Below are 12,932 nucleotides of genomic sequence, written 5' to 3'. Positions count from 1 at the left end.
GCCGCGTCTGTGCTTCGGCCGCTGCCCCCGCCTTGTCCCGAGTCCCACTTGGCCCTTGTTTCCCCACCATCAGGGGCAGCGATGAAGGACCCGGGTTCACAGAACCTCTGCTGCCTGCTGTGTGACCTGGGGCGGCTCCCTGACTGCTCTGTGCCTCAGTTTCCTCATCTTTACAAGGGCGATCGTCGTTCCTGCCTCCTGACTCCCGTGCAGATTAAACAAGGGAACATGTGGTGGTTTTTTGTCTAATTGTGGTAAAACGGACATAAAATTCACCGTCCCCACCACTTTCAGTGCACAGCTCAGCGGCATGAAGCACATTCACACGGTTGTGCCACCGTCCCCTCCATCTGTCTCCAGAACCTTCCATCTCCCCAAACTGAAGCTCTGTCCCCATGAAACACTGACTCCCACCCCTCCCCCAGCCCCTGGCCCCCCGTTCAATTTCTGTCTCTGTGGCTGTGGCTCCTCTGGGGACCTCCTGTGAGTGGACCACACAGTGTGTGTCCTTCTGTGTCTGGCTCATGTCACTGAGCATCACGTCCTCCAGGTCCATCCACGTGGGAGCAGGCGTCAGGACCTCCTTCCTTTTCATGGCTGTGTAATATTCCAGGGTGTGGATGGACACACTGTGTGGATCCATCATCCGTCCACGGACACTCAGGGTGCGTCCACCTTCCGGCTGCTGTGGACACGGGGTGCAGACGTCTCTTCAAGTCCCTGCTTCCCACTCTGTTAGGTCTACACCCAGCGGTGGACTTGCTAGGTCACGCAGTCATTCTACACTGATTTTTTGAGGAACTCTGGCCGTTCCCACAGCGGCTGCCCCGTGTCGCGTTCCCATCAGCCGTGCACGCCTTCCTCACCGACACTCGTTTTCCGTTGTTTTGGGTACGGCTGTCCCCGCGGCTGAGAGGCGGTGTCTCGCTGTTTGGCACAAACTCAGCAGGACTCGGGGGTTGCGGTGAACGTCGGTGCTGCCGGCATCTCGCCTGCGAGGACCGCCCAGGACTCGGGGTCAGGCTGCTCCTCTGGGGAATGCGTGCGATCCTCACCGACGGGATGACAGTCGCAGTCATGGCGTCAGCTGCCGCCCCCCAGCTCCGCACAGGCTCCCTGCAGGCCGGGACGGGGGGCGGGGCGCTTTGTTCCCTTTGTAGTTGGGGAAACCGAGTCTGGGAGCCAAGTGGGGCTCACGCAAGGCCACGTGCTGACTTCGGGCTGGATGGGGCAGAGGTCAGCAGGTTCCGGGTCCCCCACCCGGCTGTGTCCTCCTTCGCAGCACGGCCAGCTGGCCGCTGTCCCGAGTGGGTGGACAGGCGACCTTCCAGGGTGGCACTGCGCGGGCACAGGGATGGCGCGGGCTGGAGGCGGTTTGCATGTCAATGCGCGGCCTTCCCCGGCAGACTGGCCGCCGCATCTGCGGGCCTGAGTCAGAACCGGTGACTGCCCAGTGTGGGGACCCCACCCTCCCTGCCCGCAGCCCCACGGGAACACGGCCCTCAGGTCCCCTGGGCCCCCAGCCCCGGGGTCAGGTCGGGTGGACGCATAGGGAGGAACTCCGGGCCCCGCCGAGTGGGCAGCTGAGGGTCCGGAGCGGCGCTGGGGGCCTGTGGCCCTGGGAACCCTTGGGGGTTCAGGGGCACTGGGAGCAGCCCCCCCGGGGAAGAATCTGGAGCGAGGGAGGCGGCCACCAGACAGAGGCCTGGACCTCAGCCACTGGGTGGCCACCTGCCAGCTGCCGCCTGGGCCTCAGCCAGATGCAGGCGGCCGCACCAGGCGTCCGGGACAGGCGGCCGATCTCCTTCCGGCCGGCCGTCAGCCACACGCGGGTGCGGGCAGCCGAGGGGGAGCAGGTCTGGGGCTGCGGCTGGGGCTCTCCCCGGGGTCAGGGGTCAGTGGGTGTCGGGCCGGCAGGTGAGGGGCCCTTGGCCTTTGGGGAGCCTGATCCCTGACTCCCGGGAGACCAAGGGCAAGGGCGGACCGGGCCCTGGGGAGGGGGTCGAGCTCCCAGACCCTGCTGGGCACTGAGTGGCCGCCAAGGGGCCCCGGACTTGCTATGACCTCGTCCTGCTTCCGGCCCAGAGGGGCCACTGGAGGGGCTCCTATGATGTGGACCCCTGCCAGCCAGCAAGACCCCTCACCAGCCATAGACGCTGGGCCCGGGGCCACGGGGGTGAGTGCACAGGGGGAGCCTGGTGCCACCCGGGCTCCCTGGTGGCGAGGGCCCCGGGAGGGGACGTGAGTCAGGCTAAAAGCCTGAGCTGAGGGCGCCGTGGGCTCCAGGCTGGTTGTTACGGCACTGACTACGTCACGTGGGTTTTCTGGATCATGAGACCCAGCTGTCAGTTCGGGGCAACTTTCTGGAAGGTTCCACGGGCAGCCTTGGGGTCAGGGGTCTGGGCTGGGCTCCAGGTACTGGCTGGCAGTGACCCCAAGGCAGTGGGGTCGCATGGCCTCTCTTGGGCCCTTGACACAGGTGATAATGTTCTGGGCGAGCTGTCTGGGCGCATGTCCCCCTGGGGGACCCTGCCCAGAAACGGACACCACCTCAAAGCCAGCTGCCCTGACCCAGGCTGGGCGGACCCTCGGGTGACCACCAGAGGGACAGGCAAGGCGTGACCACACCACAGTAACTGCATCACTCTTGCCCCAAGGTCCCTCCCTCCGAGGCCCTGACGGTGGTGCAAAGGCACTGGGGCAGCGGAAACGCGTCTGGAAAGTCACAGAACCACAGCTTCTTAAAAACAGGTTTATAAAATCGGACTCGGCGTGCGCTCCAGTGAGTTCCGCTGGGGCGGGCCCAGGCCTCCGGGGTGCGGCACGCGGAGGCCCAGAGAGAAGGGACCTTAGGGTTTTTGCTAAAAACAGAATGGCACCACGTGACACACGACACCGCTGGGTGAACACTCAGACGACACGGCCCCACACGGGGCGAAAGTCCAGACAAAACGGGAACGAAGAGGGGCGAGTTGGGCCCGGGGCGGCCGGGGTCGGGGTCCGGGGTCCGGGTCCGCGCCCCGCGCTCACTTGGCCGGCCGCGTGATGATGCGCGTGGAGAAGTCGAACAGGTCGCGGTTGATCTTGCGCAGGTTGCGCACCTCGTCCTCCAGCTCCGTCACGCGCACGCGCAGCTGCTCCTGGCCGCCCAGGACGTTCTGCCGGAGGCGGGGAAGGGCCGGGCTCAGGGCGCGCGGGCCACGGACACGCGGGGCCGCAGCGAGGGTGACGGCCCCACGGCCCGGGACACAGGGCAGGGAGCGGGCGGAGTCAACTGCTCCCGGCGCGGCCCGGCCCGGCCCCAACCCTGGCCATCGCCTCCACGGCCCGCCCCCCTCATGGCCCCGGCCCACCTCCTCCATGGCACCCCCTCCCCAGGCTCTGCCCACTTTCCCTGGCCCCACCCCTCCCTCCTTCGCCTCGCCCCGCCCATCTTCTCCATGGTGCCGCCCACCTTGCGCCCCCAGGCCCGCCCTGCCCCCCTCTCCACGGCCCCGCCCCAGACCGCCCATCTCCACGGTACTGCCCCTCCAGGCCCCGCCCCTCTTCCCCGTAGCCTCGCCCCTTCCCGCGACCCCACCCACCGGCTCCATGGTACTGCCCCTGAAGCCCCGCCCACTTTACCCATGGCCTCTCCCCACCTCCCCAGGGCCCCGCCCCTCTCCCGCGGCCCCGCCCACCTCCCCATGGCCCCCCCACCTTCTCCATGGCCCCGCCCACCTTCCCCATGGCCCCGCCCCTCCACCCCGCGGCCCCGCCCACCTTCTCCATGGTGCCGCACATGACCGCGTGCAGCTGCTCCGCGCGCTGCAGGTAGCTGGGCTCCGAGCCCTGCAAGAGGGACGGGGCTGTGTCAGCACCTCGCCTCCCGATGCCCTCTCCCCATCCCGTCAGTGCTGGCCGCCACCGTGCCCCTGGGGAGCCATCCTGAGGCCACTGACAGATGGGGAGACTGAGGCTTGGAGAAGGGCCTGCCAGCCAGGCACCCGGCCTCTGCCCAGGCCACAGGCACCGTGCCCAGACAGTGTCCAGCAGGAGATGGACAACCTCTCCGTGGCAGCAGCACTGTCCATCTCGCCGAGCTCGTCCGTGAGGGACGCACAGAAACCGGGGTCAAGAAGGCTCCAGAAGACGGCCAGCCGGTCAGCTGGTGCCTCCAGCCCGCGGAGAGGGCCTGCCTGGCTCAGCAAGATGGACGATGGTGCTGCCACGGGGAGGCCGTCCGTCTCCTGCTGGACACTGTCTGGGCACACTGCCCGTGGCCAGCGGACAGGAGCCTGGACACTGTCTGGCATGCTGCCTGCAGCCGGGGGCCAGGAGCCTGGCAGAGCCACCCATCAACCATCTGCGGGAGGGGCCTGCCACCCCCGCGGGGCTGGTGTGAGGCCACCGCGTGGAAACAGTGGACAGAAGGGCACAGAGCGTGGGCTGAGTGCACAAGGCCAGGCCCCGCTGGACACACGCAGCACCTCTGGTCAGGCCGCTCTGAACACCTGGACGCGCTGCGTGCGTCTGTGGTGGGGGCGGGCACGCACCTGCTGGTGGAGGCCCAGGCGCAGCGTGAGGCCTCCGCGGTGCGGCTCGTCGCCGTGCTCGGCGCCCAGCAGGTGCTTGTTGAAGTGCGGCAGGGGCAGGCTGGGCCTGAAGTCGGAGCTCAGCATGCTGATGGGCGCCAGCATGATAGAGGCGTTGGTCACGGGGCCTGTGGGCACCGCTGGTCAGGCTCGGCCAGGCCTGGGCCTGGGCTCCCGCCCTCTTCGCTCCCCCGCCGCGTCTAGGAAGGGCCCTGACTGCTGCCCCCTCCACTGGGCGGGACCCTGGGCCCTTCCTCCCAGACACCGGGCCAGAGATGACGGGCGTTTATGGAAGAGCCACACGGTTTCAGGCCTCTCGGAGGAGCTCCGGGGACCCCATCCCTGAGAAGGCCGGGCCCCACCTTTGAGGGTCACCGTCCTGACACACTGCTTGCTCTGCACGTCCCACAGGCGCACGGTCTCGTCGTGGGAGCCCGAGAGCAGCACGCTGCCGTCAGTGGACACCGACAGACAGGTCACCTGGTTCCTGGGGACAGACAGGCCCGAGACAGGGCAGCACAAATGACCCCCGACCCAAGAGCAAGAGAACAGGGTGTCTCCCACCCCCTGACCCCGCACCTGTGCCCTCTGAACACCTTCCCGCTGTCCTGTTCCGGCTGGAAGCTCTTCTCTCTCTGCCCGGGCTGCGGAGGCGGAGAGGGCCAGTGAGCAGAGGGACTCACGGGTGACGGGGGGCTGAGTGGGGGCCACAGTCTGGGAGGGAGCACAAGGCCCTGGCCGCAGGGAGGAGGGGACCCCGGGTGGCCCACAGCCCCTCAGTCCCCAACCCCGGGCGCCCCGACGGCTGCCCCCGCCACTCACCCAGGTGCAGAGGTCGACCTGGAAGATGGAGCCGTCGCTGCCGCCGCAGAACATGTGATGCTCGGCCAGGTCCATGGTCACCGCCATGATGCCCACGTCGAACAGCACGGACAGCAGCAGCTCGCCCGACGAGACCTCCCACAGCTGGGGGCGGCGGGCATGTGGGACGGGGCTCCGCGGGCACCGGGGGCCCGTGCTGGTCTAAGCAGGGCAGCCCTGACCGGAAGACGCTGCAGCCCCGAACCTCAGACGGAGCCGTCACCCACAGGGGTCTGGGGGCCGAGGAACTCGGCCTTCCCCAAGGTGGGCCCTGGTTCTCACGGCCAGGACCCCTTACCACTGCCAGCGTTAGCCGCCGTCAGCCCCCAGGCCACCGGCCGGTCAGCCCTGAAAGTCCCCCCAACCCCCTGACCATGACAAAGACTTGAGGGCCGAGACGCCCTCAGATCCCCTGAGGTCTGGGCAGGCAGCCACCGGGCACGGGCGGCCAAGTGGGAATTTCCGAGCCAACAGAGGCCTGGACCGTCCACCTCCAGACGTCCTTGAAGCTGGAAGCACCAGGGGGATTAAGGGCTGTCTGGAGCCGCCAGCCTGGGGGAGGAGGCGACGCACCGGCTCACGCCGGCCAAGATCCTGCCAGCTGCCAGATCCACGGCGGGAGGGGCCCTACCTTCACCGTCTGGTCCAGCGAGGCGGTGGCCACCCGGGCCAGGGGCCCCCCGAGGCCACAGTGCAGGTCTGTGATAGGGAGGGTGTGGCGGGACCAGACGTGCCGGGGGGCTGGCGTCCTGGACGGGTCCACCTGCAGCACGCTGCGGGGAGGAGCGGACCTCAGGGGGGAGGCCCCGTCCCGATGCCCCCGCCCTCGGTGCCCCTCGGCCCTGAACAAACCCACTGCCCTCACCCACCTCACACCAGCCTGCCCAGAGTGCAGCCCCTCCCGCCAGGGGCCCTGGCACGGCCTCTCCAGAGAGTGGCTCCCTGCCCCCTCCACTGTGGCCTCGCCAGCCGGGGGACACAGACCACACGCTCCGCAGCTGGACGCAGAGCCCGCCGTGGGGGCCGGAGCGCTACCTGCAGAGGCTCCACACCAGCACCAGGCAGTCCTTGCCCCCCGACAGGAAGTGGCTGCTGTCCCCCGTGAACTGCAGGCATGAGATGTCCTGGTAGTGGCGGCTGAGGATGACCAGCAGGTTCCCCGTGGAGACCTGCGGGGGAGGGCGCTCGGGTCAGGGCTGGAAACGGGCGCAGCTCCGGCCCCCCTGCCGCCAGGTCCCGGGGGAGGCCGCCCCGTCGATGCCCGGGGCCTGGGCTGGCGGTACATGGCCGAGTGTGGGGTCTGAGATGAGCAGGGAGGCTGGTGGGCTGCACCACCCCCGGCCGTCCTGGGCGCCTGTTGCTGCCGGGTCCCCACGTGGATGACGGCCAGCCGGGAAGGGGGTCGGGTCTCGCTCCTGCTCCCACCCCCTCGTTCACAGTCACCCTGACCACTGAGCCCTGGGCCACAGCCCACGCGCGGACCCCCGCCCTGCACAGGCTCAGGGGTGGTGTCCTGGTAGCCCCCAGGGCGGGACCAGCTTTCTGTGGGGTGAGTTGCAGCCTGTGGGTCCCTCAGGGCCAGCCAGATCAGGATCCACGGCCGGCCCCCCAGGATGATTCTGTCAGCGGGAAGCGGCCGTCCTCCCAGTGGCCTGCTTTGTGGGAGGGACTGTGGTGTTGGGGGGGGTGACACTGATGCTCTTGTGGGTTGAACTGTGTCCCCCAAATACACACGTTCACGTCCTAACCCCGGAACCCCTGACCTTAGCTGAATACAGGGTCTTTGCAGGCACGGTCACTTGAGACGAGATCACACTGAAGGAAGGCGGCCTCAAATCCAACGGCTGGTGTCCTCGTGAAGGGGACATTTGGATACACATGTCCCTTGCGCCCCCAGTCCCAGCTCTAAGGCTTTCCGGCCCCCCCCCCCGGCCCCTCCTCACCCCCGCAGAGGGAAACGGGGTCAGCAGAGGCGGAGCATGAGTCAGGCCGGCCTGCTGGAACCCTCAGCCTGGGCTCCTGCATCTGGCTGGCCGTGTGGGACGCCCCCTCGTGGTCACGGCTCCTGCTGGTCGGGAATTCTGCAGGGGTTTGGGGAGGACAGCCCCCACTGGCCAAGAGGTACCACAGACTGTCCCCCCTCAAGGAGGGGCAAGGCCCTAAGATGCCCCCGATCACGGGACAGGCCACTCATTTCTGCCCACGGCCCTGCACCAGGCTGACAACGACCAGGGTGAGGATTTCTACCGTGATGGGTCACCTTCGAGGAGCCCCTCCTTGCCTCAGTTTCCCTCCCTGCACCTAAGCGACTGCTTCCCGGTCTCAGAATCACACACCGAGGTCTGAACGCCCTCGGGCTGGCAAACCTCTAGGGGAGGCGCGCAGGAGCTCAGGGAAGCAGAATGCGGCTACCCCTCCGTCTTCTGGCACAAATCTCGCACTGAGACTGTGCGGGAGGTGCGGCGGGTCCCCCCCAAACTCACCGCCTGTCCGTGATGACTCAGTGGGTGGTCTAACCCAGCACCCCAAGGCCACCCCCCCCTTAGGCTCTCCTCTGACCTCCCACAGGTATATGCTCTCTGCGATGCCCGCCAGGACGTAGAGGCCATTGGGCGACGTGGTCAGACAGGTGACAGGCCCGGGGCACATGATCTTCTGCTGGAGCTGGTCCTGGAGGAACAGAAGCAGGCTCTGTGCTCCGTGCAGAATGTGGGAGCTAGGCTAGGGGGCGGCGGGGAGAGGGGGACGGGGCGCCCGAGAGAACCAGAAAGAGGAGTGGGCACAGGGGTGTTTGAGCAAGGAAACGTTTGCTCCAGCCGAGGCTTTGCAGGGTGCAGGGCGAGGCCAGCGCATCCTCGGATAAAAGCAGAATGGTGCTTGGTCTGGGTGGGGGGCCAGAGAGACCCCCGTGGGGGCGGGGAAGGCACTGAGGGCCCAGGAGGGCGCCGGGGCCAGAGAGCCCAGTGGCTAGTCGGCTTGTGCCCCAATCCTGCCTCCCCTAATCCTCAGGGGAAACAGCCCGCCCGCCCCAAGAGACGTCGGCTGGAGGAACGGGGGGCCAGCAGCTCCAGGGGCTGCCTTTTGGGGTTTCTGCAAGAGGAGAAACCGTGAGCCCTCATGGCGAAAAGCAATGTTTCTTTTGGGGGGCAATACACGTATGAGTCTCCCGGGCCCGGACCTTCACCCGCCCAGACCCACGGAACCCCCACAATGCTTTCTCCCCGTAGTCAAACTTCGCGCCCGCTCGTGCGCAGCGCCCCACGGCCACCCCCTCCTCCCCCCAAGCCCTCCGTGTGCGCGTGCGCAGGCCGGCGCCCCCGTGAGACCCGCCCCCCACGCTCAGCCCCGCGCGTGCGCCGAGCGCCCTAACCGACCCCACCGCCCCGAGCGCGCGCCTCCCTCCCAAGCCCCCAGACCCGCGCATGCGCAGAGCCCCCGGCCCGAGACTCTTCCCCCCCTCCCCCCCCAGCCCCGAAGCAGGGCGCGTGCGGCCGACCCACCGACCCTTCCCCGACCCCGGTCGCGGGCTCCTCGCGCACAGGCCCCCGGCCGCGCCGCCCACCTTCCGCTGCAGCTCCCAGGCGTTGATGTAGTTCTTGCCCAGCTGCGCCGCCAGCAGGTACTCGCCGTTGAGCAGCGCCAGGCCGCGCGGTCCGGCCTGGCCGCCGCGGTAGGTGAGCAGGTTGGCGCCCGAGTGCAGCTCCCACACGACGCAGCTCCACAGCTGTGCCGCCGAATCCGTACACACGGCCACCTCCATGGGCGCCGCCATCTTGCTGCCTCCACCGCCCCGGATGTGCGTCATCACCAGCGAGACGCGCGCGACCGCGCCGCGCCGGCCAGAGCGGCGCCCACGCCGCCCCGCCCCCGGCGTCGGCCCGACTCGCGCGTGCGCACTGGCCTCGGGGAGGGGGCTGCGCTGTGAGCGGAGCTTTTTTCCCGCTCTGGGCATCATCGGGGGGCAGCTCCGATCGGTTGGAGATCTTGGAAGGAGATCGCCCCCGAAACAGACGGAGAAACCAAGTCCCGGGGTGCCCTGCGGGCAGTTATAGCCTCAGAGCCTGGACGTCTGGCGGGGCCGTTTCCGCTGGGCGCTTTTTAGCCAAGTGACTCAACCTTTCGGATCCTTTTTTTAAATGTGCAAATAATAACCTACCGACCTCGCAGGCCTAAATGAGGCGTTGCACGTAAAACGCAGACTACGTACCTAACGTGACAGCTTGTCTAGCTGCCGCGCAACACGTTGTCATTAAATGCGTGCTCATGGATGCGCCATCTGCCTCCTCGGACCCCTTTTCTTCGGGGGCCGCAAAGTCCCCGTTTGTATTTCAGCAGCTCCGTGCGGGTCTAACGAGCCGCGAGCTCGAGGAGCGCGTAGCCTCGGCCACGGCTGCCGGCCCCGGGCCGCGTCTACACCGTGTATTTTAACGTGCCGAACGTGTTGCCAACCTCTGAAAACGCAGAAATCGATTAAAAGCGGAGCTGTCCCGCTCGGCAGATCGGCTGTCCCGGGCGGGGTCCCCGCGAGCCACATCGGGGGGCACTGGAGCCCCCGCCCCCAGCCACCGGGGGCGTCACCGGAGCCGGCGACCCCGCAGCGCGATCCAGGGCGAGGGGACGGGCGCCCAGAGCGGGGGACCCGCAGGCGCAGCCCCGGCCGCCAGGTGGCAGGCGTGAGCCACCGAGCGGGAGGGGACCAAGGCGTGAAGCAGTTCTGCGGAGGGGGGGGGTGTCCCGGGGACCAGCCTGGTTCGGGGGTCCAGGGGAGGGGCTTCCCAGAGGAGGTGTCGCTTGAGCACAGAACTAACAACCTAAAGAGAAGGGTGGGCGGAGGCCCGTGCAAAGGCCCTGAGGCCAGACCATGGCGGGCAGGGCAGCTGGGCCATCCAGAGCCTTGTGGGCAGTGGGGAGCCTGGATTTTATTTTATCCCCGGGGGAGGGGGACATAGGAAACTGAAGGACTTTTGAAAGTTGAGGCAAGCCAGGTGTCCAAAAAGTTGAGCCCCAGCAGCTGCCAAATGGGGAAAGCGAGGCAGGGACCACCTAGTCCAAAGAAGGGTGGGAACTAGAACCACCTGTTCGTGACTTCCACCCCCAGAACCGGCTGATGCCCCCGGGTTTCTCAACTGTTGGGTTTTTTTTCAGAGAGTGACTAAGAAAAAGGAAACGCCTGGAATGCTCCTTGACGCTTTTCAAAGCCCGGTTCCCCCAAACCTCCTCTCTCCTTGAATCCTGACGCCCCAGGACTCGGCCCGACCCGCTCTGAGAATGGCCCCCCAGTGCGGCTCCCGGGGGGGGTGGGTGGACGCGGCACTTCTGAGCCGTGCGCGCGGGTCACCAGGCAGCTCCGGGCCTCAGTTTCCCCACCTGCAAAGCGCGGGCGGGGGCTGGGGGGTGGGATGCTGTGGTCCCCACGGCCAGGGGATTCGGGGCCCTGGGTCTGCGTCCCCGGGGTTCCAGGGCGCAGGGGCGGCCCCGCAGGACTGGGGCGCAGGAGACCGACTGTGCCGACGGGGGTGCGGCCGGAGAGCGGGGTCAACTTCCCGCGGCAGCTGGATCGCAGCCGCGGCCCCGCGCAGGCCTCCCCTCCCCCTCCCTCCCGGGGGACCCAGCCCGGCCAGGCGGCGGCGCGAGGTCAGAGGTCACCCCGCCCCCAGCCCGGCTCCCGGAATGAGGACAGACCAGTTGTGTCAGGAGCGCAGGACAAAAGCCCTGCTCCGGGGGCGTCTCGGACCACCCAGTCGCCAGACCTCCTCGGTGCCAGCCGGGCGCCCGGCCCCAAAGCCAAGGCCGCGAGCGCGTGGCAAGGTGGCGGGAGCAAGATGGGGGAAACTGAGGCACAGAGGCCCGCACGACCCCCTCCACCGGGTCTACGCCCCGCGGTCTCCGTTCCCCACGCGCTTAGGGACCACCTCCCGTCTGCGGGCGGGCGCTGGGTGCGCGCGGACCCGCCGGACCAGACCCCGCCGTTCCCGCGTCCCAGCCCAGCGCCCACGCCGCCCGGGGGACCCGCCACCGACCCCCGCAGCCCCGCCGTGCGCTCGTGGGGGAGGGAAAGGCACAGGATTCCGTCAAAACCCTCTTTTTTCCGCGTCCTCTCGGCACCTCCCATCGGACCGGGTTTCACGTTTCACCTCCGGGAGCCTCCGGCCTCCGAACCAGCGCAGAGCTGGGGGGCCCGGGAGGGGGGCGACCCCGCCCTGCGCCCCCAGGAGCTGTGTGACCTCCGGGCCTTTTGCTCCCTCTCTGAATTCCTCTTCAGCCCAGGAATGAAGGTGCTGGACTGGCCGATCCAGTTTGCCGGAAATGCCCTTTTATTGAAAAAAAATCACATTTTCTTTATCTCCCTGGGGGGGGAGGGGGCAGGGGGCTCTGAGAGGCAGGTGGGCTGACCTCTGTCCTCTGACCTCTGATCCCCAGATGCGGCCACTCCTGTCTGGCGCGAGTGAGAAACGGGCCACAGGGAGGCGTGTGGGAACCGGCCGCCGCCACAGGAGGGCTGGTTGTTTGTCCCTCGGTCTGAGGGCAGCCTTGGGGGCCGACCCAGGCAGGAGGGACCGGCCCGGGCCGGCTGCGGCCGGCGCTGGTGGCAGGAGCGCCAGGTGGCAGGAGGCTGGGCCTGCCCACCGTCCGGCCGCGCTGACCTTGAGTCTGTCGTATCTGGTCCTCTGGGCTCAGGGGACACAAGGGGGGACGTGGATCGGACACCCCTGGAAGCTTTTCCCGCCCCAATCGTGCCCACGTTTGGTCTATTGGGAGGCAGACGACACGGGGCTTCCCTCCCATGGGCACCAAGTCCAGGGGTCACAAAATGCAGCCTGAGGGCCGACTGCACCCCTGGGGCTGGTTTCTGTGGCTACTGAGAGGTGACAATGAGCCAGACCACGGCGTGAAGGCTTGGGGGGAGCTGGGGAAGCCCCATGACCTCCACCCGGGGGTGGGGGGGGAAGGGCCGGCGGGAGGTGTGTGTGGAGCAGAGGCAGCAGGACCCCCGCCCAGAGGGAAGGACACACACCACGCAGGCCCTGAGAGCTTGTGCAAAGGCCCCGGGGCAGGCCCAGGCGTGGTCTCCTTAGACAAGGGAAGGAAGCCAGAGAGGAGGGGCAGGAGCCACAGGCATTAGTACCCAGATGGCAGAGGCCTGGCCACACACCGTGTCGCCCACACATCCCTAACACAGGGACTTCGCATCAGGCCGCCACGAGGTGCTGAGGGCCACACACGCCCACTGCGGGGGTAAGTCACCTCTCAGATGGCGTCTCTTTCGGACATCAGGCCCGGGTCACTCTGTGGGGCCGTCCTGGGCGCTGTGGGAGGTCAAGCAGCATCCCTGCCCCCCCCCCATGCCAGGAGCTCCCCCAGTGTGACACCCACAGATGAACCCAGACGTGGCCCGGGGTCCCCTGGGGGTGAGTCCTGGCTGGAGGACCCCGGGTTGGCCCCTGTCCTTCGCCGCCTGGGCCCAGACGGGGTCGGGGTGGGGGTGACGCCGGAAAA

The 12,932-nt window shown here is 68.0% G+C and overlaps 1 protein-coding gene and 1 long non-coding RNA gene across 3 annotated transcripts; one reads left to right on the top strand and one right to left on the bottom strand.

The window, feature by feature from the left end:
- Positions 1-2,738: 2,738 nt before the first annotated feature.
- WDR18 (WD repeat domain 18) lies at positions 2,739-10,084 on the bottom strand. 2 transcript variants are annotated; one of them, XM_023644302.2, is made up of 10 exons: positions 8,998-10,084; positions 7,995-8,105; positions 6,471-6,604; positions 6,067-6,208; positions 5,397-5,540; positions 5,154-5,218; positions 4,937-5,061; positions 4,536-4,702; positions 3,763-3,831; positions 2,739-3,158 (listed from the first exon to the last, which is right to left on the bottom strand). In XM_023644302.2, exons 1-10 carry the CDS (start codon positions 9,388-9,390, stop codon positions 3,027-3,029), a joined length of 1,482 nt encoding a protein of 493 aa, XP_023500070.2. In that variant the 5' UTR covers positions 9,391-10,084; the 3' UTR covers positions 2,739-3,026. The 2 variants fall into 2 exon arrangements, with proteins under 2 accessions (XP_023500070.2, XP_070128399.1); XM_070272298.1 differs by lacking the exon at positions 4,937-5,061 and having other exon boundaries at positions 8,998-9,390.
- Positions 7,225-9,002, top strand: LOC138924926 (uncharacterized). Its single transcript, XR_011440298.1, has 3 exons — positions 7,225-7,668; positions 8,004-8,064; positions 8,445-9,002. It is a non-coding gene; the product is annotated as an uncharacterized lncRNA (long non-coding RNA).
- Positions 10,085-12,932: the final 2,848 nt, after the last annotated feature.

Source organism: Equus caballus, chromosome 7, assembly GCF_041296265.1.
Source record: "Equus caballus isolate H_3958 breed thoroughbred chromosome 7, TB-T2T, whole genome shotgun sequence".
Taxonomy (NCBI): Eukaryota; Metazoa; Chordata; class Mammalia; order Perissodactyla; family Equidae; genus Equus; species Equus caballus.
This window is presented reverse-complemented; position numbering and strand designations above follow the sequence as displayed.